The sequence below is a fragment of the Malurus melanocephalus genome, unplaced genomic scaffold (genome assembly GCF_030028575.1).
Source record: "Malurus melanocephalus ecotype Western Australia unplaced genomic scaffold, MMel_1.1 scaffold_370, whole genome shotgun sequence".
In the NCBI taxonomy this organism is placed as follows: domain Eukaryota; kingdom Metazoa; phylum Chordata; class Aves; order Passeriformes; family Maluridae; genus Malurus; species Malurus melanocephalus.
In genome coordinates, this window is record NW_026623602.1 from 147,180 (window position 1) to 175,014 (window position 27,835).

Consider the following 27,835-nt stretch of genomic DNA (forward strand, 5'->3'; position numbering starts at 1 on the left):
TAGCCACCATGGATGATCTTGGTGGCAGCACATTTGGCACTGGACACACTGGGAGCATCTCACATGAGCACAGAGGGTGACAATCCGTACTGTGSCACAGGATTTATAGTGCTACCCAAAAAAAGAATGACACAATTATCAAAAAGTTTCTTGCTCTCTGTTGGCAAAGTCAGACAATAGAATTGTTTCCTCTGCCGCACAGCACACTGCATTCCTGAAAACAGCAATCCTTTCAAAGCCAATGTGACCTCCTGCCAAACCCAAATCACTCACAGGGGTGGCATTGCCTTCTCTTGGGGTTTGACAGCTGGAGCAGCTCCTGTGCTCACGTTATTACTCAGGAGTGCCACTGCACTTTTTACACTTCAAAGATATGAAGGGCAGCTTTTCAGCTTTCTTCCAGGTGGGGAGGGCAGGATGACACCTCTGCCCACCTTCCTCCCCAGGCTGATTATAAAGACATTCAAAATTCTGAAAATACACATTCAAAATACTATAGAGTTACTTCAGAACATTGCCCTTCTAGCCTGAAAAGCAGCACCTATTTAAGCTCTTGATTAATGTAGCATTATTAAGTCATGTYTCTAAAGCTAATTTCTTGGTTTGACTTCCCAGCATGGGACATTTGTAAAACAAAAATCAATTGTATCTTTAAATATTTATAAAGTTTATTTAAATAATTCAGTTGTTTTCAAAASTGTAAATTGACTGAAAGTGATCATTTGCCACTGCTTCATAGGTAATTTTTTTAAAGCTATTAAGTGGAAATACTTCTATGAAAAACACTGTAAAGGCAAACAGAAATAAGGCAACACAAGGGAAAAGCAATCTTAATTGTTCAAATACAAAGATTGGCTGTCAGCTAGATATTCCCAGGCAGGAAAAAGATCTAATAACTGTAACAGCCAGATCCAGAAACCCCCACCATCTCAGTGATTAGTAGCATCAGAGAAAGCAATAATTCAATAATTAGGATTATCAGCGAAAGATTAAGAATCTGCAGGATATCCATATGTTACTGTCAAAAGAATGCTGTGTCCTTGTCCTGGACTCTCTGTGGGGTTTTGGTGTCCCATCTCAAAAAGATAAACAAAAAATAGGAGAGAAGAAAACAAACAAAAATATGACACAGAAATGGTTCTCAGTGAGGGGACACAGTGTGACTGAGGAGGGAGGTGACAGATCCATAAAATCGAAAGTACTGTGGAGATGAGAGACTGAACACTCACAGCTTCCCTGAGAAGCATCAGAGAGCACTGAACTCAGCCAGAATGTGCATCCAAAACAAACCAACCCAGGCTCTGTGTTAAACTTGCTCAACTCTGCAGCTCATTGCCACAGGATGCTGTGAGTGCCTGAATTTTATCCTGGCTCAGAAGTGATTAGACRCATCAAAGACTAAACTGGGGGGAGGACAATTAAATGCCATTGGCCACTGGAGGCTGGTAGAACACAGCAAACAAGCTCTGCTGTCACACTKCTCCCCTGGCAGCTGTCTGTGAGCCTCTGGAGAAACACAACAGCCAGGGAAAGGAGTTTTAGTCTCATCACCAAAGAAAAACAAATCAGAAGGGCTAAGTTCAGTTTCTTAATGAGGGAGGTAAAACAAAAGTTCAGCTTTTGGCAGGCTCATGACAGGGAATCCCTCTTAACCACTGAGCAATCACCCAAAGGAGCTCCCTGCTTCATTAGAGCTGCAGTGAAATCCCTTGTTGTGGGTGCAGTGCTCCAGGAAGAAAATAATCTTTGTGAAAACCTCAAGAAGAATTTCTTTCTTTCCCCTGTACTGCTGCTCAAGGAAGTTAAGCAMTTATCCCTATTGTCACACCTTTCCACACGTTTTTGCCCAGGTGGCCAGAGGGACAGTGCAGGAGCTGTGGCACAGGGATGGTGCTGTGTCACTCCACAGCATCATCCCACACACTCAGCTGAGCCTCCTCCTGTGGTTCAGGGCATTCCCTGATCTCATCTTCCAGCACTGCCCCTGCTAATCCTGTCTGYTGAAATAAGGGGCTGATTTGTGAAAAGCCGAGTGGCATCAAATCTCCTCAAGTTCACAAAATCTAATTTTGCTCAGTCGCGCCCTTGCAGACTATCACAGCTCTGCTGAACACCCTGTGCCCGCTGACAGGGCTGCCCTGTGCCATTTCCCAGGCTATTGTATCTGCTTTTCCACCTTTTATGAGATCAGCTGCTGAATGTGATTCCWGCTACAAGCTGTCCCACACTGCCCACAAGAAAATAAACACATCCTTCCCTAACGCTCCCCTCACATGGGGACATTTATCTCCTCAAAGCTGCCTGATACTTGACACAAACAGCCTAAGATGTTGCAAAAAAAAAGGGGATTCTAGAGGAGTGATTCATTTTAGGCAGCACAAACCCCCACACAGCTCAGCAGAATCACAGCAGTGTTATTCTGTGTGATCATCACCATTATTCTCCTGAACAGGAGTTTTGGGTCAAGGCCTTTTCAGTGATGTRCCTTTTCTGTAGCACTGCATTGCTCTAGATCTTTTGATTTACAAAGTTTATTTCTTGCCCACTCACATAAACAAGTTCTTGATCTCCAGTTGCTCAGGGAGGAGCATTTCCCTTCACTCAGAGTTTTTAGCTGAAGCAGGAGGGGGTGTCTTCTGTAGCTGAGGCTCTTTTACTCCCCAGATTCCATGCATTTCCACACTACTCCATGGTGAAATACAGCACCTATATAAATACCCAGTTCAGCCAGACCCTGGCATGGTCCTAGTCATTTTTCTTGCAAGAAAAAAACCCCACACTTTTCAGTACCTTACTCTTTAAGTAGAAATATCATGCAAGATACAGCAGAAGTAATTATAACTGAAACACACATGAAATGTAKAAGTGGCAATCTATTTYATARCATGGATGTATTACTGAGTGTAATWATATTTGTAAAATKTTTGTGAAGAGCTTGTGCTTTACTTTTAACTTTGTAGAAAAACCTGAAGGACACCTAAGAAATACTGAGGTATTTAATGCCCAGTAGAAATCATGGAAAATGTTAAAAATATTTCCAGAATTCTATACAATATAATCATATGTAAGCTGTCTTCTGTAAATATCCCTTTCACTCTCACAAATATTTTTATCTGACAGACTGGAATGACACATTTTCAGGGAGCATGCAATATTTCCAGGCTGTCAAGTTCCAAATATTTTCATGCATTTGTATTTCGCCTAAAGGGTGTATCTATTCCTGTCATTGGAAGTCACTTAGGCAGTGGGTTTGAATGCTGTTCCTGGCTCCTGCCATGTGTCCTGCCCCACTGATTCCACTGTCCTGCCTCAATCTCCCCTTTCACCAGAAAGGGGCATTAATTAAGTAGTCACAAGTATRAAACTAAAACAGTTAGAGATTTTGATGGAAACAAGAAAAAATATAATTTTAAACATTAATCTTTAAAGACTTAAATGAAATGATCACATTTTCCATTAGTTTTAATTATAGAAAAACTTTCCTATAGTCACTTAATACAGAATTAATTTCTCATCAGTTGAAACTATTGTGATCTAAAATTGCTGAAATTCCTTTATCCACAGTAACTTCTGTGATGTTTCCTGAGTTTATCAGGATTGATGYTTCTAATGTACAGCTCATATAAAAYTCTTGAGCCTGAAGATTWATGGAAGATCTTCGAAGTCTAAAGTTTCTGKGCTAAATCTGGATATAAAAAGGCAGGGTTTTGGCTTAGGACAGTGACAGAATTGCCATGGTTCAACTGYTCCTGTTCCCTCTATCTGAATTTCCTGCTGCTTCTGCTTTACTTTATTGTATTGTCAGAGATTTTTGTWGAAAATTTTGACTGGAGAGCCCAAAGAATAGAACCCTGTGCAATTGTACTCTGTTTCACACTTCGATGTCTGTTCTAAACAGGGGGAGAGCAGCACCTTAAGTAACACAGAGAAATAATTTAAGACAGACAAAACTGAAAATTCATGTCACCCTGAGATAAAGATTTGATTTTAAGCTGTTTCTCCCTCAAAATAAAACAGAGGGACTGAGATGGAGCAAGGAAAGAATTCCGTATTCATAAACAACRTATTAATCAAAATAGGATTTCAAGGCTATTTCTCAGAAGATGATGATTTTGTTTAACAGTAAAATAGGTCTGCATGTTGTCCTTGCTTTTGAAATGTAAATAGGTAATAAACCTAAAATTCAGATCTGCAGCTCCAAGTTATTTCTAGCAAGCCAGTTAAAATTGTTGCATCAGCTTCTTGCAACATAAAACAAAGAGGATTACAGTGAAACAAACAAACAAACATCCCCCCCCGCAAAAAAAAAAAAAAATAAACCTCAAACAAACCAACCAAAAAACCTCAAACAAACCAACCCTTGAATTCTCACTGACTATTCTTAGGTGGCTTTGCAAGAGCTGCACCCTGTTTCAAACCAAGAACACTTCTGGGCCCATAACATTATTTTGGGAAAGGTGCATAAATCAGACACAGAATTAGAAACAATTCCCAAATAATGAATAGACCCTTCCTCAGACTCACACATGTGAATTCTTTTAAAGCAGTGTCCAAATGCAGTGAGATGCTCTTCAGTGCCTTTTCAGGTTCACACAACTCTAAAATTTGAGAATTCACTGCTTTAAGTTTGAGATGAGTAACCCAGATCCTGAGGTGAAGGCTGAATGAGCTCAGGTATTTATGAGCATCAACTCAAACTCCTGCTTGCTGTCTCCTCAAGCTGTGACTGCATTGATGYAATGACAGGTGGAAAAAAATGAGTGGAGTACAAACTTCTACTGAATAACCAGGCACAGCAAAATAAAGTTTAAAAGAGTATATTTCCAGTGTTGTGAAAACTTCCTGAAMGAAACCATTAAAATGATGGATAAAATGGGACTTTTTAAAGTCACATCTAAAAGCCAGTGAAAGCATGGGCAGTTTTTATCATTCAGAACTTCTTCCCGCAAACCTGAAGTGCTTTTCCTTCAGAGAGGTTGGTCCAGAAATTCAAGCCAGAAGGAGCTACACTAATTTCAGTGTCTTTTATAACCCCCCAAAATGGTCAATCAGTGCTTTCATCAGTGAATCCTCTACTCAAACAGAAGAGGAATATGAGAGAAGTTCTTGCAACCTCTGCAGGATGCACTGACTATTATTTTTAAGGTTTTTTTTCTGGATTCTGATAGACATAGTTTGGCCATTATGCCAATTCTGTGAAWTCTGGAGCAGGGAATAGCAGAACCAAAATAATACTCATCCATAATTTTTATTGATTCTGAGTGCCATCCTCAGAAAATGTTGTRCAGAAGACACCTGATGGGTATTGCAACATAAAGCAAACACAAGGGAAGAGCAGCTGAAGTCAAATGAYTCTCTTATAGGCTTCTGTCACCTTTTCCTGCTTGTGCAGAACATGCAGAAGGAGGCACATGRCAGAATCAGAAGATTCAGACAGTGGGTCAGACCCAAACCCCAATGCTGATYATTGTCAAGGACTGAAACAGTGATTGGCAACTCTAAACTAATGCTGAAGGGAAAAAATACACATGAGAGACACCAGAAAAACAAGCAGTGTGACCAGAGAGACTCAAACAAACACATTCTACAGGTGAAAAGATAATAAAAAAATCTTCACAAAGCAACAGCAGAAATTATCTCCTAATAACATGGCAATCATTGATTTAGAAATGAAGGGTAATGCAAGATGGAARCAATATTTAAAAACCTTGTGGCTACATGAAACCTGGTTATGAAGAGAGTAATAATGGCAACACTTGGGAAGAAATCCACTTCCATGGTAACTGGAAAAGTATGGCCAGTGGCGCAAAGAAAGCAGAATAATTTCATCATATTTCTCCCTTGTGTCAACTCAGCATCACCACAGACTGAAGAATAATTTTTTGAACCATTCATATTTAATTCCAATTGTAATGCAACTGCCATGTTCCTAAATTCTCTTCCAGTGTATGACCAGARTGTAACTAAATAAGAATGTCAGAAAGCAACAGCTTCTACATGGCTGAGGCTCCAGCTGCTTATCTCAATTATTGTATTGGGGTTTGTCTCAGTTATAGTGTTTTCTTCCTTATCAGCATTGTTTGAATATTTACATTGAACAGCTCTGCCAAGCAGCCAGAATGCATGCTGTGAGGTGTCAGAGTTACTTTGACAGCAGCACCAATGAATTCCCAGAGAAAGACAGGAATGTGCAGTGGCTTTGTGCCAGAGAAGGGAAGTTTCCATGTGAGACCCTTGACTTGGCCAAAAGGCTCTTTGTGGGCAGCTTTCCCTTCAGCAGCTACCCAAAACATGCTTTAAACACCATGTAGCTCTCATTTAGGAACCAAAATATATTTTCAAGTCTGCATATTAGGTACACATTTTATGCCAGGCTCCTGGAAATTGAATGTTTTGAATGTTTTAAGAATTTCATAGCTTGAAAATGAAGCGTACAAAGAGCTGTCAGAATGGGCTCCAAGTAAATCAGTTTGAGAGGTACTTTCAGTAATTTTGCTTATATTGTGAGTTTCTTCTCACTTCTGTCTCCTTTACTTTTTTTGTGCACTGCAGACAATTTTTTGCATAGTAGAAATATACTGAATTAATGAAAAAATCATCAATCACAGGCTGTCTTTAGTGCTAGATCAAGAATGGGAATCAGACACAAAGCTGAARCCTGGTTCTTAGAGATGACTGTAAATGTCTTAACATGGTTGTGTCAGGATGGCACACACTAATAAACTCCTACAGCCTTCACTTTTGAAGGAAGTTTGAATTGATATTGTGAAATTACTTCTCCATTCTTCCACTGATTTTCATCGCAATGAACCAGCAGATTATGAATTTTAAAAGAGATGATTATGCAGCAAACACATAATACACCAGCGGGGTTATTTTGTGATATTTCTGGTAAAAAAGAAAAAAAAAGAAAATTAACTGCTCAAAATAATGTTAAGTACAAGAAAATTGCAAGTATTTTATTTCCTGAAGATCTCTTATTATATGAAGTGCTGGCCAAAGTTGCTTAGGGGAACACAAAAGGATTTTCAATTGCTTTTACCACAACTGATGAAAATTATGAATACCGAATTTTCAGTCTTTTCTGTGGTGATATAGAACAGTTTGTGTGGGTAATCTCTTCAATTTTTTTTTTTTACTCATTTGCACATATATTCTACAGAGGGGAAAATACTCCTCTTCCCAATCTCCAGATGTTTTATTAAAATTAAAATACTTGCAAACATACAAAAGTGTATTTTATAACAAGCCACATAGCAAAGATCCTTAGGGGTTTCTCTCTGCAAATCAAAGTTGTATCCAGGAAAGTAACAATTTATCTCACTGACTTCCTGAGAMCATCAAATTACCAAGATKTTTTTTTTTKTGTGTTGTGTTGCTCTCTCYAGTGAGGACTTTTCCTTTAGTCTAGGAGTGTGAGCATGCCTGCAGCTGAGAAAGGAAAGATGAGACACTCTGCAGTGGGAGTGGGAATGGGATATCTCCCAGCATGTTTTCTCTCCGTATTTTAGATAAAAGTTTCAATAAATGACTGCAGTTCAAACCCACCAGACATCCAGTCTGTGCCGTGACCACGATGGGCGCTGCCTCTCTTGCTGGGCAGATGATCTGCTGCAGCCACTGCACAATGAAGTGTTTGGGTTCATTGCACAATATGGATAACAGCAGCACACAGAGCTGGTGCAGAGTGAGCACCGTGTGTGCTGCAGGGAGCTGTGAGCAGTGCAAAGGCAGGGGGACATTGGCACGGGCACAGCCAGGCACCTGAGGGGCAGGGACAGGGACTCTGTGTGCCAGGCTGGGAGCTCCAGCAGAGAGAGCAGATCCACCAGAGCTGGGAGTGAAACTCTCCTTGGAGTGAAGGGACAGCCCAGGGAAAGCTCTGCCTCTGCTCCTCACCTGCCTCACCAAGGGCCAAGGATGACTCGATGCCATTTGCCTGATTACAAACACTGACTTTAGTGGAGACTGAGAAAGAGGAAACAGAGGAGCCTGGRTGTAATGGAGATACAATTTGAGAACACTGAGGCACCCTGTACCAAATACCCCAGCATGGAAAACAATAAAGAAAGAAATTTCCCTCTGAAAGGGATGTTATATTAACAGGGAAGTTGCATTTCAGCAAGGACATTTTTATTCTCATAACAAAGTCAAACAGTCCAAGGACACATCACTGTACACAATTAAATCCATGACTAAGCAGTAAAATTTGTTTGAACTTGTTATAATACCTTGTTTACCCTTTTCTGCAAGCGTGCATAAAAGAATAATTTCATTAGACATTTATACTTSTTGTTTAAAATATTTTTTTGTACATTACAATTACAAAGTTCTGCAATATGCCATAAGCCTGRTATAAATGTATTCTGCTCCCCTGAAAATTCAAGCCCTTGTAAAAACAACYGCATTTCTATAGTTTAAATCAGTCAAAAGTTGCAGAGGAAAATGAGATCAAAGAAAAGAGTTACTTGTATGCAGCAGATCAGCCTTCTAGATTCTGCCTTATTTGCACAAAGTAAACCACAACACCGTCATCCAACCTCAGTTATGTAAATGAATCAACTTTCAGGGTAAACTAACCTAAACTTCTCCTTTGGGGGTTGGTTTGGGTTTTCTGTTTGTTTTTCAAATATGACAAGCTTTAATTTCCACTAACAGATAAATGGAAGACTGAGGAGCAGTTCAAATATTTTAATTACTCTGAGATTTTTCTCCCTTTCAACTTGAGTYCATCAAATCACRGAATGGTTTGGAWTGGAAGSKWCCTTAAATCTCATTTCATTCCACCCTCTGCCATGAGCAGGGACACCTTCCTTTAGACCGAGTTGATCCAAGCCCTGTCCAACCTGGCCCTGAACATTTTGTCCAAGGTTGTGTTCAGGAATGTGCGTACACATGTTTTTCAGGAGCCACGGGACCATTCTCTGATGAACTATGAAAAGAAAAACCACAAAAGCCCAACAAAACCCAGATCTGGAATCCCTGCTGTCCTTCTCCTAACAGCAGTGCCTTGCTTGGCACCAAAGAAGAATTTATTGTGCCTCCCTTTGCTGCCTGACCAGGACAGGGCACCAAAGAACCCCAGCCCTGGCAGTGTGAGAGCTGCCCGGGGGTGCAGGAGGCACTGATTCGAAGCCACAGTGAGATTTGGCTGAATTAATAACACTGCTCCGAGTGTGAGCTCCACCAGATCCACGTCTGGAGGGTGTTACAAAGTGTTCATCAGCAAGTAAGCAGCTATTTTTAGTATGTATAATKAAAGAAAATTGACAACAATTCCAGCTCTTTTGCCAAATACCTGCAGCGCTAAACCTTTCAAGTTAGACTTTACAAGCACKGGGGAAGACTTGACTCTGACAGATGTCTGAAAACACTCAGATACACAGGTAATGAAAACATATTTCAGAAAAAGCCAAACTACCGGTGTYAGAAAATACCCTACAGTGTTATCTCGCAGGAGTTTTTTCAGTGAACAGGATCTGACCTTGAGATGTTTGCATTTGTTTTTAAATACCTGAATAAAATATGGGCAAGGTTCAAAAAACAACCCAAATGAACACACCAACAATCAAAGTGCTCACTAAGCCACTTCAGACTGGACACCCCCCAAACTGATCCAGGTAATAATTATGATAAGATCAAATACTTCCAGACTCCATGTGAGGAATTACCATTTCAAAGCCCAGAGGATAAGGGCAGGGATGTGAATAGTTTGTTGCTAACCCTGCTAACTGTTCCTTTAACTCAGCAAATCTGACTCCCCACACAATTCATGGTGACAGTAAGGTACATGAATTTCCTGGGAGAAATTACATCYCTCTAAATTAAAATTATGAACATCTGGAAGATAAACAGACTATATGGTACTACCTAAACCAGCAAAGCATTTCCTCACAAATGCCATGTACTTAGGAATTACTGCTTTTAATAAGTTAATAGCCAATATCTAAGTGCCATGAGTGGAATAAAGTGCACATACAAGCAGTAGCAACTAATAAGAAGAATGCAGTAAGCAACTTTAATTAGAACAAAAGTTAATTAAATCCACCATGGAGGAYCACAAAAATAACTCAGATGTTATATCCTCAAGACCTCAGTGATGATGTTACTGTTTCCCAAAGTGTTCTGCCCCACCTAGCAGGCCATAAAAGAGTGTTCTTTCCATCTTGCTGTTAATGGAAGGGGACAGAAACAGAAAAAAAAGGAGAGGTATTTAATTCCCTCTTTTCATCCTCTGTTGCTCATTGAATATTGCCTGTCCAGTGGGACCAGCACACACAGCCTCTGCCTCCTTCAAATGTGCTTTGGGAGTCAGAACAGGCTTGGGAAGCAAAGAACACGTCATGTRTAACAGTGATTTAAAGCAATTTGAGTCAAATTATTTCATCCTGATAGCAGAAAAGCTTGATAAGTGAGTTTAGTCAACGAAGTTTCTACTCCTTTTTTTCAACTCATCTACCTCAGTTTCTCCTGGACCTGAATGTGCCCATTGTCCCTTCCTTTGGACCTGTAAGAATTCATTTTCTCCTTGTTTGCCCCTATCTGTGCCAATCTTTGAGCTGAAATAGCCCTGGTATTCTTCAGGCACTGCCTGTCCTTGCTCACACACGGCAGGAATTGGGGTGCCCTGCCCAGCAAACAGGAGCAGTCCTGCAGTGCTGGGGGTGCTCTTCCCTCTGCTCTGATCTCACATCTCTGTGCTGCAGTCCCTCCTACAGCAAATCTCCAATTCCCACCTTCCCTGCTACAAAACACACAGGAGCATGCAGGGGAGACTGCCAGGCTTTGCTGAACACCCAGAGGGCACAAGTGGCACCAGCCACATCCTGCCACTGGCCAGGTCACACCACACACAGCAGATGTGCCCCACAGCCCTAACCAAGCTCTTTGCAAATGCAGAAAAGGGGAGACTCGAGGTAAAACCCCCTGCTCCAGGGAGGAAAAAGTCTGCATGGAGCCTCCTGTTCACACCAGGGGAATTGAGAATGCAAAACCTGCACTGCGCTGATATTTTTTGTGTTTGGTTTGTTGGGGTTTTGTTTAAATTTCCTTTTCTTCTCTCAGTGTTGTTGTAAGAGACCTAAGCCTGATCCCCTGTGACTTTTTCTCTGCTAGTTCTCTGGTTGTGGTAAAGAATCTTAACAAGACAAATCTTAGAAAATTCAATTAGTTTTCAATTTTTTTCATAGAACATCCATTCCCTGGAAGAAATTCCCAAAACCCGAACAAAGAAAAAAACAATCCCGAATTTCTATAAAGACTGATAAACATCCTCCCCTCCCAGGTGTTGATATAACATAAAATTAAGACATAAAGTAAGATCAATAACTCATTTCCTTATGCATTCCAGAGWACAGCAACATAATCAAGGAGTACAAACAGTGCCAAGTCATTTTAGGTAAGCAGAGTGTTTACAGGAGAGCTATTAAGTAGMTTCTAAACAATATTTTTTTTAATGCTGACTTACATCTCTACATGGGATAAAGCTTAGAGCAACAAAATCTGCCTGGAACAACTTGTCCACACAGTTGAGAGTCATTAGGGGACATATGAACCATGTACAATCCCCAAAACCAATTTTTACTGTCAGCACCTGAGGAAATGGAGACACCATCAGGTGAAGCCCCAAGCCCCAAGGACATTCTTTGAACAAGGACAGACACTTCTCACGCTCATAGACTACAATAATCCCATACTTGTGGATAATGCAGATGTTAACAGCATTTTCTAGAATAAGAAACACAGTTTCTTATCTACATATGAAATGTTTGATGTCCTTACATGTGCCAGATGATTGTAGGCAGTTTAGTACTAAACTGATAATTTTTTTAGTAATCTCTGCTACATTAAAACTGATTTCAATCACTGCAGCAGCAACATAAGGAAGTGCAAGGAGTTAGATTTTACCTTATAGGCCAAAGACTTGCTCAGACAGAAAAATAAGATGGATGAAACTACTGTAATGAACAAAATGTTACCTGAATGGATGTGTACATGTGTACAGCACATCTGTACCTGCCCACCTCAGAAGAGGGGCCAGGGATCCCTCTGCATGTTCATTAGCATCCATGAGTGATAAAGTGAGGTTTGTACACCTGACCAGAACCACCACTACAACATAATCTTCCCTTTTGAATCATGGAATGCAAAAAACAAAAAACAAACAAACAAACAAAAAAAAACCACTACAACCCAACTCAAAGAACCTTTTCATTCATTCAAATGGGAGGGGTAGAATAATCCAACACTGCACAGAAAACCTTTCTGTAAGGTATGAAAGCAGTCACTCTCCACATGCACCCAGAGCCCCTCCTCACCTGTTCTGCACCATGCTCATGGCCATCCAGTCCGAAGGGTAAACGTTCTTCCCAATGAGATCTTTGAACATTATGAATGTTTCCATCAAGAAGTCCTGGAACAACAAAATGCAGTCAGTCAGGGGCTGTGTAGCACACACTTTGAGGTGTTTCTGCTGTGATCAAGGAGCTGAGATGGAGGGATCCACTTTGCTCCCAGCGAAGTCAAGAGAAGCATTCCTGGTGATATTATAAACCTAAGACTGGAGCCAAAGTCCTGTAGAACAACAGTTTCAGACTCCAAATGGCAGCTAAAAGCCATTGCATCGAACTCATTATGCAGGGCTCTTATGAAGATAGAAGGCATAAATGAATGGAAGGAAAAAGTTGTAGTACTTTGGAGTAAAGTYGAATTTTTTTGTGAATTAGGAAAACAGTTTCACTATGCCTAATGAAATGAATAGATTTGAAAGCGCCAGGGTTTTCATTTTAGTCCATTAGTCCACGTTTACCATTTTAACTATGGCACCACTCTGACTTCAAGAAACAAAGGAAAGTGGACAGCTCTTGACAAGTTTAAATATTGCCTCAATGGAATAAATGTAGATGGTGCAATAACAACCATTGCCACTACCCTGACTTACCCAAGAGCTATAGCAGGAGTGTAAAAGGACAGACACAGGACTCTGGAAACCTTCTGRCACATGCCACAATGTACCTGAACTGCCACTAAAGTGTGCCAGAAAAACCTGGCATTAAAGGATGCACTACAAGAACAGGGCATTTACTGCACTTGGCTTCCAATGTGATCTGYGCCAGTAGGCTGAAGAGTGAAAATGAGAGTGGAAAAGGATCACCMTGTGTGAAGTGGGGAGGGAATGTTCAACCAGCTGAGGATAAGCTTTGCCACTCTTTTGTTGTGGGTTTATTCTGTTTTTTGTCCCTTCCTCAGAAGAGTACAGCACAAAGATCCCATTACTTATTCTGGATTGTTACATCACCACCTTGGTGTCACGATCAACAGAGACCTTTGTGCCTTTCCAAATTTCTGATTACAGTGTTGAACAGTGTCACCAGCAGGAGGGGGAGGAAATGCAATAACACAGGGGCAAAAAATGTGCAGAAACAGAATTTATTCTGGGAAGAATCAGACAAGAAACCCCAAAACAATACCACTGATTTTTTGCAATAACTCAAATACYTAGAACAATCAATTCCATGATTACTTAGTACTCACCACTAGTTCTGAACTTGTCTGAAAAGTTTCAATGTACACTGAATAATGCTGGTCGTTCATCTGGTTTAGGATCGCTGTCATGCACGCCACAAARTGACTCTGAAAGCAAACCAGACAGAATCGACACATGTGGATTACTTAAAATATTGGATTGTATTCTTTCTGAAGCTGAAGTACCCAAAATGCCTGATAAATCCCTTTATGTATGTAAAAATAAATAATATTCAAGCTTTTGCAAGCCTAGATGAAAGAAACATACTAAGAACTCCAAAAGGATTATTCAAAAGCTGCCTTGGCAAGGGACAGGCTCTTGTGAGGAAGCTGCATCATTAATGAGGCACCACATGGAAACACACACTGTGACAAGAAAACTTCATGTATAAAGTGCAACTCAATATCACATTAAGACTCCTAAAAAGCACGTGGTGTTCCCTGGGATTCGTCCATTAGGAATTCATAGAAAGAGGATATGTTAGAATAAAAAAATTCTAATAATTTGATTACTCACAGGAAGAAATAGTGCAAGAAATGCTATTTTTTACATTCTGCAGGTGTTTAAGCAGCTGTTACTGAACTCTCAAGCGTCTATAGAACGCTATGACCTTCATATCTCAAAACTTCCAAACTTCCTCAGAAGGAAATGCTTTATCTTTCTCAGTTCCTAAAGTCAAAATGTTGAAAGAGATCACATGATTTCGAGTTCTGAGTTTTCACTGTAAGTTACCAAAAATTGTATTATTTCCCGAGCAATAGCAGTGAGTTTAATGATCTGCAGTTTTCCTTTCAGACTGCGAAGATTCCTCCTTAGCAATTCCTTTTAATTTGCTGAAGTTTTCATTCTTAAAAGCGAGTCTACTTTCAATGCCTAGATTTTATTTTAACAACAAAACTGATGAGCATGCAGAATAATTTTTCCGATTGTTTGGGATGCTCGCAGTGTCCTGGCTCAGGGAGGGCAGTCCCTGCCGGGGATGTGCAGTGGTGCCGCTCACATCCCGCTCCTCCCGGGCTCTCTCTGTCCCTCGGGCACATCCCGGGCTCCTTTCTGTCGCACCCAACCATTTTGTCCCCATTCCGGAGGAGGGAACGGTCCCTGCTCAGCTGCTGCCTGTGACCACTAGAGGTCTGGTACATCCCTCCACGAGCTGCTGCTCGCTTCGTGCTGCCGGGGCTTTATTTATTTATTCCTACGTGAGCAGAGCCGGCACACTTCTTGCATACAAACAGTGAAATTACAACCTAAAGGAGCTATCGTACCTTCTTTTGGAGTAACCTTAGTGCTAGTGAGAGCCTTGCCTACTTTTAAGGCTAAGAAGACTCATTTTCTGCAGGYAAACCAAAAGCTTTCAGGTAAGAAATCGTGTGTTCTCGGGTCTGATGCTCTTCTAAAAAGAAATGCTAGCTTTCCTGCAGTAGTACTTCACTTTTACAGTTCTGGAGCAGACGAATCTTTGCTGTGGTGTTAAATGCATAGCTGAAAGGAATAATGAATTGCAAAGGATTCRGTACTGAAATTGTGTGGGGGTTTTCTTCTCATGTCTTGATTTGGAAAAAAGATTACCGACAGAAGTTAGAGAATTGACACGAAAAGCWGCTCGTATKTTTAGTAGTTAAGCATTCACCACTGAATGCTTTTCTAGACTTAAGTTAAATAATCACTGCTTGAAATAAGCAGCATTTCTTCACAAGCATTGAATAGATGTATTATGATGCTTAAGGGCATAATGACTTTAAGAAGGTTATTTCTTTTGTTAAAACCAACTTCAAAAAATGTGTCTGGCTATGTCTGTGATTAGGGTACAGTACAAATGCCTTAGTGACTGTGTATGGTGATWTTAAAATTAACAGATGATACGCTTTGAAAAGTGGCATAAGCAAAGATCACATCTTGCTGGCCAGGACYTCACACCAAACCTGTCAAATTCACATCAGATGGGCTGAATGATGATAGAAAAGGTGTCAGTAATCRTGGTTTGCTACAAAAACTTCCTCCATCCTTTCCATGTAACTGTAAAGCAGGAAAATACAAAGACTGTTTGATCTTTAATCATTTTCTTGCCAGCAATCTCAACTATCAGAAATCATCTGCTAGCATCTTTATAGGTTTAAATCTTGCCCCTCCTTCCTAATCCCCAAATGGCAGCAATAAATCTTCACTTCTCAGAGGCAGCCTCGGATCTCTGAAGTGCCCCTGCACCCCCAGCACTGCCGCTCTCACTGGCAGAACTCGAGGATAACACAGGGCTCTACCCAGCTGGGATCAAACCTGAAATATCTCTCTGTAGCCACTGAAATTCTCCTCTGGGGTTTGAGTGCCTCTTACTGGAACGGGCAAAGAGCATGAACTGCTTGTGGATACAGAGCTGTGCACAAGAGCCAGCTCTTAACCTGGACACAGACTGTGTGTTCACGGGATGGGCAGAGGAAAATCAGAATCACACAGCAGCCCATTAAAAAACTTATTTCATTCAGTCAAATACTGCACATAAGGGATTGAGGAGTATAAAAGAGGTTGTGGCAGTCAAGGTGAAGTTCAGGTAGAATGCTAGCAAGTCATTTCAGCTGTGCTTTGGCTCGTTAGRATTTTGCCTGTGACTTACAGCAGAAAGCATTGATTAGAACTAGGTCAACTGTATAAAAAATAAATGTTACAAAGTAAACACTTGACTACTGAGACAATATGAGCAGAAAAAAACCCTAGAAACAACTCTGCATGACTATTAAGAGATCTAATGAAATGTTTTCCAACTTAAATACATTTAATTTCCTTACATATACAAAATAACCYAGAACAGAAACAGCATTGAATTCTACATTTTTAATTATCCAATTTTCTGACAGATTAAAAAAATGTAAAGAAATAAGGAAATTGATAATATGAATACTGCAATTCTGTCAGGAGCAGGAAGATGAGTAAGTAGGTTGTCAAATAAAAATAAAACAGAGGAGAAATTGTCTCAGGAAACGTTCAAACTCTGTCCATTTGAAACCCCCCCCCCCCCCCCCCCCTTCCCCAATAATTAATATCTTATTTAAATGAACTCAAGTGCTGGCTTTAGTATAAACACTGTTAAATAGTGGGTGAGGTAAAAGAAATGCTGTTTTGGTTGGGTGCATACAAAGTACATCAAAAGGAATCCCAGACTCAGCCTGTAAAACMAACAGGACGCCCTAAGGTCAAGCAGTAGGATGTGGAATCTCTTGCACGGCTGTGAAAGTGCAGATCAGCTGGAGATGCAACATGCACAGGAAAAGAAACAGCTGAGGAACATCAGCATCATATGAGTAAGATGACAAACTTCAACACCTAGCAACAAAACCCCAGCACACTTTATAATAGCAGATGGTGACAGGTTGCCGTAGTAACTTCAAATAGAGCAGCAGCGCAAGGATGAGGCAAATGCACTGGAAAAACAACAGAAATAACATGGAATGGAGCTGCATTCTGATCTAGTCTAGTAGAAGTGTTTCAGTGGCTGCAGGGTAGACAATCCTCATGCAGATGCACTTGTGGAAGGACTCAGGAGGATATTTATTTAATGTAGGCACTTAAGTAGCATTTACCCTCATTAAGAGAGCACTTTACCAGCACAGAGCCTGAGTGTAAACACACAACCACATGGACAGGATCATTTTACACTCACAACCAGTGTGAGGTGAGGGAACTCTGCACCACCCTCACACCCTGTGACCCCACACTCACTGCTGGTGGTTTATGTTGGATTAACACACATTTTTCTGTATTGGGCAAAGAAAGTTACCCAAACGATCCAACATTTTGGTGGTATTTGCAGCAATCATAGATTACATTTAATTCTGAACACACTCTTAAAATAAATCAGAAGTTTCAAAATTCATCATAGGCTGGAAGCAGCAACTATAAACCTGATGTACATAAAGAGAGTGACCAAGAATTTCTATGGGCCAAACAGTTCTCTCTGCTTTCTTGGTGTTTTTTTTTTTTTTCTCTTTTTTTTTTTTTTTTCTGAGAAACAAGTACAAAAAAGTTTCTGTGGGAAAAGAGATAAATACGTTTATCTTGAGTGTTATTAAAGGAAAACTAACCAATCAACTATTTGAATCAGGTGTTAAAAATCATCAATATTTACATTGTACCAATAGCCTATTATTGAGGAAGTCTCCAAAAAATACTGTCTTCACAGAATCATTGAGTYATCACAGCTGTTCAGTGTCATGAGCTAAAGAGCAAAAAGATTACAAGCATGGAAGATGCCCAGTGATGCCACAAAGAACCACAACAGCTGAAAGCCACAGTGGCTCAGAAAAACCCATTAAACCCTGAGAACTGTGGCATATGTAGAGTTTGAAATGAACATCTTGATCATATTATGCAAACACTAAAYAATACCAGTCTGAAAGGAAAAATAAGGAGAATTTCAAGTGAATTGCTAAGTGAATTGCAGTAGTTCTGTTTCTCTCCAGAAATAGATGTCCCTGCCAATGCATGTGMAGCCCTAAAATGTACTGTTTCTAGCTGTAAAGGCACAAATACATAAACATTAGGACAGGCTGCTATGCAACAACCTCGAGTATTCATCACGTGTGAAATGGGAAATAGCTCCCAATCCACACAGACTTGGAGCTTCCAATGAGCACATTGTACAAATAATTCATTTACAGTAACATTCATCTGCCCTTAGTAGGTTGGAGTTTTAATTTTCCATTTATACATTCATATAGTTCATTGGCTCTGTCTGCTTGTGTTTTATAGCTGACTGAACAGCATCCTGCTCCTCCATCTCAGACAGCCCAGGATTTCTGACTGAAAACATGCTGGGCTGTCGAGGCTTGTTCTACCATTTTCTTTACAATTGTAAGATTTACCTAAAMGGATGTACAAATATAAAAGCAGCAGGCCGCCAGGTGGAATAATACAGAATAATTTTGTAACACAATGAGAGAGTAACAGCAGCTGCTCTGTGTGACTTTAGGATATGTTTGAAGTTAGACAAACAAAAAAAGTTCAGTATTATTTCATTTAAGATGCTTCTATATACAGATAAAAGCATCAGAATGATGGTTCAGGGAAGGATATAAAAGTAGCTTGATTTTCACAGAGTGTATCCTTTGCTGTCTATTTTTTAGGGGGCTATATTTTTAACTTTGTGCTGTATTTCCAGCAATATTCAAAAAAGTAGATATTACATTCTCTGCAATGTTTTTGCTGCTGCTAGGTTTTGTTGTTTGGCTAGTTTTGTGCAACAAATCCACTCCAGAATTTCTGCTGCTCTCTCTGGTTGATATAAACATGCCACTGTAATTGATTTAACTTCTGCTAAAGTCTGTGTTCAAACACAGTTGTGTAATTTACTACTTTTCCTGTAATACTAACTTTGTATTCATCTTCAMGGTGTATTTACAAATAAATTATGGATAAAATCAATCGACATGAGGTCAGAGGCCTCTGAGGTKCTCAGCTGGGTTCTGATAATGCCCAGGTTGTGGTTTAATACCTGCAAGGGCCATTCACTAAAGAGTTGAACTCAATGATCTTAGTGAGTGCCTTCCAACTCAGAAAATCCTGTGATGATTCCACGGTACTGTGATTTGGAAGGAGCAATCATTGCTTGGAAACGGAACTAACTTGTCCAGAGCACAGTTACAAAAGGAATGAAAAAAAAAAAAAAAAATACTGCTTCACCTCCTCCCTGAAGCACTGCTGTCACACTCCTGATTTCAGCTCTGCTCTATCAGATGAAATCTTCAATCTTTGCCCCTCAGGGATGTGTGCAGTTTCTTCTCTCCTCCTCTGCAGCCCACTCATTGCCACCCCACAATCACCTGAGCCTCTTTCAGCCTGGAACCTCCTGCCCTGGTGCATGAGATGTGCACTGAGAAGCCCCAGGATCCCGGGGGTGATTGCTCATCTCTAATTTCTCATTCCAAGTGCTGTGCACTGCTCTGATGTCACTAAACAGGCAAGAAATCAGAACGTGGCTGGTCCTGCTGAGTGCACTCATTCCCATGGCAGTGGTGGTGCACGGGATTTTATGGAAACCGTGGAGCTACACACAAAATGCAGGCAAAGAATAAGATTAAAAATGCCACCCATGGTTTATTTACTGTTACAGAGATTGGTTAATCTCTTCCATTTAAAAGGACTGGAAACAAACTTGGGAACTTGCAGGAAGTGGTGCAGTGGCTGAGGAAAGGAGCCAGAGGTGCAATCCTTACCCAGGAACTGACCCAGCCAGGATTGCACCAGGCWCTGCAGAGCAGAACCCAGCAGCTGCAAGGGACAGCAACCCTCGGGCCCAAAAGGGCACAACTGAGCAATCCAAGCTCTTCAAAGTGCAGTAATATCTTTCTTTGCTAAGCCAGGTAGTTTCAATTTCCACAATGTGAAGACRAATGTCTTGCATGATGATTCACTTCCTTAAAACTAAACACAGCCACCTCCTGTATTCCCAGAACTAAATCACTCTATTTGATTTTGTTCTTTTTCAGTTGCACTTACTGAAGACAGAAAAATTAAATTAAATTTCAATGACTTGATAAGAGATGAGACTAATACAATATATTTGTAAATGGCTAAAACAAAGCTTTATCTCAATAGTTCTTTAAAACTGCTGAAAGTCATTTCACTCCAGAAACTTTCCTTTTACTTTTAAGTTGATCTTACAAAGAAAATAGGACCCAATAAAATTATTTCCCAACAACTCACATCCGTTACACTAACAAATCTACCAACAATGTTTGTCTAGAATTGATTAATAGCAACTAGCAACTGTTAGAACTGCTTTAATTTGTATCAGAAATATTTTTCATATTTAAATGATATCCAGTAGAAGTTTTTATTATGTTTTTCATTGTCATGTAATACTGCGCTCCACTTTTAAGCTTGAAAAAAATYTTGGAGTCTGGTGAGTAGAGTAACTGGCTAAAAACAAATGTTCATAGCAAAACCCCAAATCTTTCTAAAACAGAGAACTTTTCATATTGAATCTTGGGCAAGTTGTTTAATGGAAAGCATAGGAAATTCTCAGTGAAAGAAAATGCTGTGAAAACACATAAAAGATGAAAGGCTGAAACTCCAAAATTACAGAGTATCCTGCTACTGGGTATTCCACAACCTACAGCCAAATATTCATCCTCCTTAGGTGTGGGATTCTAAGGAATGTCCCAGTTGATTTAATTTCAATTATAATGTAACAGAAATGAAGAATCTTGATACTAGGATAATATATAAATAGGAATTTCCCAAATAACACTGTCTGCATCAATTATTTGTGCATATGCTAATCTCTGTCTTTTTTAGGGAGATTCTAACACAATATCCCTGGGCTCTRGCAGAATAAGGAATACTCCTTTAATAACTTAGCACCAGCCCCAGAGCTGGATTTATTATAGATATACAAAAAAAAAAAAAAAGTAGAATGAAGATGAGAGTTGAAATTTCTTTGAATAACTACAGCAGGGATTATTTTAGCTCCTGTTTTTTTCATAAATGAATAAAAGAAAAACCAGTCAAAAGCCTGTAAAAGGTAAAGTYGTTAATACAGGAGATGAACAACCACCTAACCACACAGTTAGGGTGTGTGTGTCACCATACAAATATACAGAACTCTCCTGACAAGGGAGACAAAGCAATGTCCACTCTGGTGCACAGCTCAAGTTATTAAAGAAAACTGCTGAGAATTTCTACAGGAGCTCATTTTTCATAATACAAATGTGACATTTAGCAAATGCTTGGAATTTATTTGTAAAGAAATCACTGCTCTTGACCACAGTGTTTGGGGAGCCAGCTTTGTTTGTGCTCAACAGTTCTGAAATTGTATGTGCTTGGGGAGCTGCTAAACTGGACCTCTAGGGCTGCTGTGTGAAGCTGGGACAGCAGTTTTGCCAATGAAAAGAAACGCCCATGGAATTCCAGCCTGCCCTGCCTTAGGCTCCATCAGGGGCATGACTGTTCCTTGGTTGCTCAATGAGGAACCTCCAAATCCTAAAATCACAATGGGACAGGACTGAACTCCTGTTCCTGTCTGCTTTGAAAACACACTGGGATGGTAAAAGGTGGAACCTCTGTTCCCCTGGCATTAAATCCCTCTGACAACAAATCATATCCTTATTCTGAAATTAAAACTTGCTCCCTCCAAAAAAACCCCAAATATAAACCATCCTCAGAAAAACAGGTGAGTGTTGATGTAACAGCACTGTGGTACAACAGGTCTTCCCAAACACAAATTGGGCTTCAAACAGTTTTAAGCAATTTCACAAACAAAATKATCAAAATATTTTGTGGTGCCGCATCATCTGACCGTCTGAACTCCTTCTGAGGATGACAACTATGTGCCAAAAAGACACGTCTTTGTGTTGCTTTACTGCCAAAATATTCAAGGCTATTTGCAGAGATTTRTTTTTCCTCATGACTAAACTAGGGTTTCATTCAAATAGATTGTCTTGCTAAGAAGCCAGGGTGCCAACAMCTTCTCCTGAGCAGGGCAAACAGAAATAACGAGTGTAGAAACATGTTAGAGAATTGCAAGCTTAGCAGGAAATAAACAAAAACAGAATCACACCCATATAAAAACAAACTTGATCAATGAGAGGGCCCGAGAAATAGAATTTGTTATGGCTCTGATATTTAGAGTTTGCATCTCCTGAACAGTCTTACAGTCTGTTATTTTTATGATTAGTCACTGCAATACAGAGTGTGTGGGAGCATCAGTACATATCTAGCAACACATACAGAAAAGGTTATGATTAGAGCTATTACAACCTACACCTCCACTATATTTTCTATATTAGTGCCATTGGGTTTAATAGCAGTTTCAGGACTATACTACTGAAGCTGTTCATAAAAACTTATTAGATCATGGTTGGCAGAGTCACCTGTGTTATACCCCTCCWCTGAAACGACACAAAAGGACCTGTTGTGAAGCAGGTAATTTTTTTTCTTTTTGTTCCATTGAACTGAAGGACAGAACAAGYATTTGGTCACTGCTGTACTATCACACATTCAAAAGAACTACCAAGATATTTTAAGAGCTTTATTTTAATTATATCTTAATGATATCAATATGGTATGTTTTATAAACATATTATTTCCCCATATAAGTTAACATAAACCAACTGTGCTGAATGTTCCATTACAACTTCCTAGGATCCTAGGATTACAACCTGGATCTTGTGATCTATTGTGTGGTTCCTGGTCAAGAACTCTCCCAGCTATGGCCACAACATTATAATATTAAGGCAGGAGTCTGGGAAGCTGGAGGGACTGAAATCAAATTTTCCATTTAGATTATTATCAGTTTTCAAGGCATGTTTATTAAGAAGAAAAAGAAAAGTAACTTGTTCTGCTCAGTTTTTATTTTAAAGGAAGCTGCTGATATTTTATATCTTAAACAGGACCTCCTAGACCGCAGAGCTCAGTGCCAGGAATCCAGTAATGTAGAGTATTCTTAAATATTTCCCTTAAAAGAAAGATGCCTTTCTGACAGAATTTCTTATWTTTAGAAAATATAAAAATAAAGCATTTACTAGTAGACCAAGGCATTTATCTGTTTTCAAATGGCACTGTAGTCACATAAGGTAAAAGTGCATTTTTACTGAATCTCTCCTTGCTACAAGATCTTGACCTCCAAGATTGCTAATTACAACAAACATAATAATATTTAAATAATATTTTAGCAAATAATTATGAATAATTTAAATATATGTACATAATATATATATATGAAAGGTTACAACCAAATAAGAGGTGAACCAATATTTTTCATATGTTGATGCTGACTGAATAAGGCAGTAGAGAAGGAGGAAATTTGAAACACAGGAACAGTAGTGGAGCTGCCTTACCCCTTGCAGATGATCATRAAAGTCTAACTGCCTGTGCTGCAATTAGAGAGTTCCAGGACATTAGGTCGGCCCTAGCAGGTTGTGCAGCTCAAGGCACAGATGCTCTGGAAGAACAGAGCATCCAAGCATGAAAACTGGAAACCAGTAATGGAGTCACAGGGATTTGGGAGAAAAGAGAAAAAGAACTCACACTCTGCTGGATTGGAGAATACAGTCCAGGATTTCTCAGCAGTGTGTGAGAACAGGTTCTTTGGTGGTAAAGCAACTGGAGAATGTGGATGTGCAGGATGGGGGCAGTGGCTGGCCCCTGTCAGCAGAAACCCAAACACAGCCCTTGTTCAAATTCATTCCCCTGCTGTTGGCTCTGAGCCCTGCACCAGGGCTGTTCCTCACAGGTTTGGGCACCCCAGCCTTTCCAGACAGGCTGAAGGGCAAACAGCCTGATGTGCAAACCTGGGGAATCTCCCAGGGACATGCAAAGGGGATAAAAATAAACCTTGTTAGTCTGCTAACAGGAATCTTAATTATCACAACAGAAATAGCTCTGAGAACRCTGTGATTTTCTGGAAGCTCTTCACAAAACAAGTGACACCAGGATTACAAACATCTCTATCAACATATGAAACTTTTTTTTTTTAAAAAAGGAAAGGATGTTCCCGCTGAACTAGGTCGATTCCTGTTATACAAGGATACACATGCCCTCAGGCTGCCAGTTAGACATTCCTGCCTCATAACTTTTTCTGGACTTAGGGGAATAACAAAGCAATCTTGACAGATTACACATGGCAACATTTCTGTGGGTCCTATCAATTTTTCTGAAAGAGTGTAGTTGTTATTTTTTTTTAATTTTACAAGAAAAACAAACCAACTAACCAATAAAAACCTGAAACACACACAATTTTAGGCAGCTAACACACTGTTTGATAACACTAACCCAAGCCTCTCTGACAGGTTCTAGGTTGCCTRCCTCAATCAGCTTTGTGACAAGGAACTAATTTGGTTTCTTGTTTAACTTTTTCTGGAAAACACTGGAAAAACTGCATGTCCAGCGATGTCTGAAATGAGACACAATCACACCTACATGCTTCCTGCTTTWCCTGCCTTCTTGATAACACAGGAACAGATTTCAGTATTTTGCTTGAAGCACACTGCTACTTACCCAAATTAAACCTGAAGCTATTCCCAAGGAGACCTTTTACAATGAAATTATTCTTTAAAACAAAAAACAGTACAATTTTCTGAAAATAACCTCATTGCAGGGCCATTATGGCAACACAGTGCTTATATGGAATAATGAAGGAAGGAAGTAACTTCTATAAAATTGCTGATATTTCACTAACAGGCCTCAGGAGATCATCCTGGGGATACAAAAAAGAAGAAAGGTCATCTTTGTTCCTAAGACAGGGCAGGCCATATCCCACATTATGTAACTACTTCAGAGATTGATCTTTTCTTCTCCAACTAGAGATAATACAATAATGTAAAATACTCAAATACTCAGGCCATTCTGCATTTTTATGCTTAGTAGAGGATCAGAAAGTACAGGGAAAGTGATTTTAAGGGAATATGCATTTGCTTATGCAATTAACTTACACATTACTTTCTAAGGACTTYCCATATTTCAAAACATATGAGACATTCTATTAATTTGTAAGAATGTTGYYTTGTCTTCTATCTCCTGTCCTCTTYGAAATTAATTGGTCTCAGTTGCGGAAAAAAAATTTGAGCATACAAAAATTTCCTGAGACACTTATTTCCATGCAGCTTTTTGGTTAGGCTTACTGCAGTTCCCAAACATAACTTCTGGACTTCTTCAAGCTGCCAATCTCAGTTAAGACTGAGTAACAAAAACCCCAACACTGAGTGAAAAGCAGGTGCMACACCACTCAGGACACTGCAGGTTTATTGGACATATCATCAATAATTAACTTCTCTGACTATCTAAATATAACTTTGTAAGCTAAAAATAGAATTTGGATTTATATAAGTTATAAAATCAGTTATAAGGCACAGAAATGATGAAATACCTGAAATGGGAAAAGGCAAGGGAACAAACAGCTTTTTGTTTTGCCCTTGACATCACTGGGRCAGGTGCTTCTGGTGCCCAGRGAAAGTGTTAATTTCTCCAGMAAGGTTCAGAACCCTTGGARTATCCAGAGAATTTCATCTTTMYTTTAGTGACCATYAAAGGGTCACCTCCATCCCTCTGTGGTGCCATCTCAAAAACTCAACAAAGTTAAGCGTTGCCTTTCCCAAGAGGAGAGTGAAATGTTTATCTACATTTTTGTGATTAATTTTTTTAAACCATGATAGCACCTCTGCTCTTTGGACATGTCCCAGGACAGACTAGACACAAAATCCATCTGATTCTAAATGGCCCAGCAGGAGATAAATATATCTTATATGAAACTTCAGTGTGTTACGAGATCTCTCTCCCCATTCCAACATAGAAAAGTATCATCATCTCAGTTTTTCTGCCATGGTATTTAATTCCTTTCAAATATCATATTAATTAYCTTACTACATGCATGATTTCATCCTCCTAAGACACCACGCTGCCCAGAATTTACTTGATCCTCTGTTTCTATAGGCAGTTATGTGCCAAAGACCCCCCTAGCTCCTGAATCTCAGTCCTTAACTTGGGAGCATTGTGGCATCTCCAACAATAAAACCTCAGAGTCTCAATTTCTCCACATTGAGAATTTAGATATTTAAGAAATTATTTACATCAGTATTTCTTTAATATTGAAAAATAGCAAATATTATCAGGATTATGAGCTGAATATACAGAAACAGTTACAAAGTTGGGAGAAAAACTGTAAATTAATCCTTCAAGCTTTGAGGGGTTTTTAACATGTCACCCTAAGCCCTTTAGATGTCAAGGGTATTTGAGTTCCAGCCAAGTGTCCAGTTCCTTTGCAACTCAGACCATTTCCACCTTCATGAGAAACTAAACAAGCTTTGGAGAAAGAAGAAACACACATTTTCTTTTATATATCAAGAGAAAAAGTTGCTTGCACTTTTTTGAAGGCTCCGTATTCCTACATTCCTCAGTACCTGTTAGTACTGAGACAATTTTTGCTTTCCTAATCTGTCCCAAGCCAGCAGTAACCACCAAAAAAAAAAGCAAAAATAAAAGAATATTATTTGAATAAAGTGTGAAGAACAAATTAGCCAGTTGCTTGTCTTACCCCACTGGGACAAGTTTTGACTGATTTTTAATTCTATTGCTTTGAAGAAAAACCAGTATCTAGCCATAAATATTTTAATAATATARAATAATGTTACACATGGTAATAATGCTGTAATTTAGAATGGGTGTCTCTGTCAAAGAGAGCTGCAGAGAAAGTTTCATTTTCCTGCTGTTCCTAAACATGGGGAGGGGTGCAAAGCTTGGAGAGCAATTGYAAAGTTGCATTATCTTTCAGGCTATAAATAATTAACTGAAGTGGGATCCTTTCAAATCCTCCCCTCMCAAAAAGCAAGGTATTTCAAAAGCAAGTTCTCTCTACCTTTAGAAAAGGCAATAATGATGCTACATGTCATTTTTAAAGGCAYCTGCCCTGCATGATAATCTGTGCACCTCACAAACAACATTAAAATGCAGAGTGTTAAAATATACAGGGCAGAAGTGGTGTATAAAATGACAGAATAAAGTCACAGAGAATTATGGGTAAGTTGGTGAACCAGACTTAAAGCACAACTTAAAAAACTACCTTTACAATGTTCATAAAAGAGAATAAACCTGCTGCCTTCCTCATGGATTTAAAGATAAATATTGCACAGCAGACCAGACACAAATAAAACATACCTGTGCTCTCCCTTTCCATTATTTATTTGCAACATGAAGCAGCTGAGTTKTTAAATAGACAGTCATGACACTAAGGGTTAGGTTCTTACCAAATACTTGTAAGTCTCATAARTCTGAACTTTGAATTTCCTTAATGCCTTCACTATTGGTGTTTTGAAACAAAACTAAAACTTGCAACTGCAAAGTCAGAAGAAGAGAACACACATGTGCAAAGATTTCTTATCATTTAAAGATAAATTCTCATCTATTTCGTTGTAACCCCTCAAAATACACGTCACTGAACTCTCCAAGATCAGCAGGCTGGCGTATTTTTATACAAAATTAATTACAGCAGAGAGTCAAAAGAAAGAGAGATTTTCCTCTTGCTCTACTCGTCACCAGTCCCCTCCTGAATGGATAATTCTGGCTCCTGGTGGGGTGAGGACAGAATGAAACAGAGAAGAACCTGAAATCCCAATCTTTTTGCCAATGATATCACAGCTCCATTYTGCAAACATTCAAAGAGGAGACATGCCAAGGCATCAGACTGATGAGCAGACTCCACTGCAGAGTGATACAGCCTGAGAAAAGCTTCCTCTGACCCTGAAAACAGCCCTGCTCACCACTGATCAGAGTCCTCTCGAGCAATCCCCACTCCTTGCCTCCCAGCCTCCATTCCTCCTGCACCTGTAG

At 39.6% G+C, this 27,835-nt stretch overlaps 2 protein-coding genes across 3 annotated transcripts in view; one reads left to right on the forward strand and one right to left on the reverse strand.

Annotated features, from left to right (window-relative positions):
• The window catches only part of DOCK2 (dedicator of cytokinesis 2), a 153,912-nt gene that overhangs the window by 43,751 nt on the left and 82,326 nt on the right, over positions 1–27,835 (reverse strand). The window contains exons 28-29 of the mRNA XM_057378678.1: positions 13,534–13,632; positions 12,318–12,412 (exon numbers count right to left, since the gene is read on the reverse strand). Coding sequence (XP_057234661.1) covers positions 12,318–12,412; positions 13,534–13,632 — 194 coding nt within the window. The remainder of the gene's footprint in view (positions 1–12,317; positions 12,413–13,533; positions 13,633–27,835) is intronic.
• The window catches only part of INSYN2B (inhibitory synaptic factor family member 2B), a 30,623-nt gene continuing 17,325 nt past the window's right edge, over positions 14,538–27,835 (forward strand). Inside the window, exon 1 of one of the 2 annotated variants that reach the window (XM_057378681.1) lies at positions 14,538–14,883. The gene's annotated coding sequence lies outside the window, so the exon portion shown is untranslated. The remainder of the gene's footprint in view (positions 14,884–27,835) is intronic. The other variant, XM_057378680.1, reaches the window with a different exon arrangement.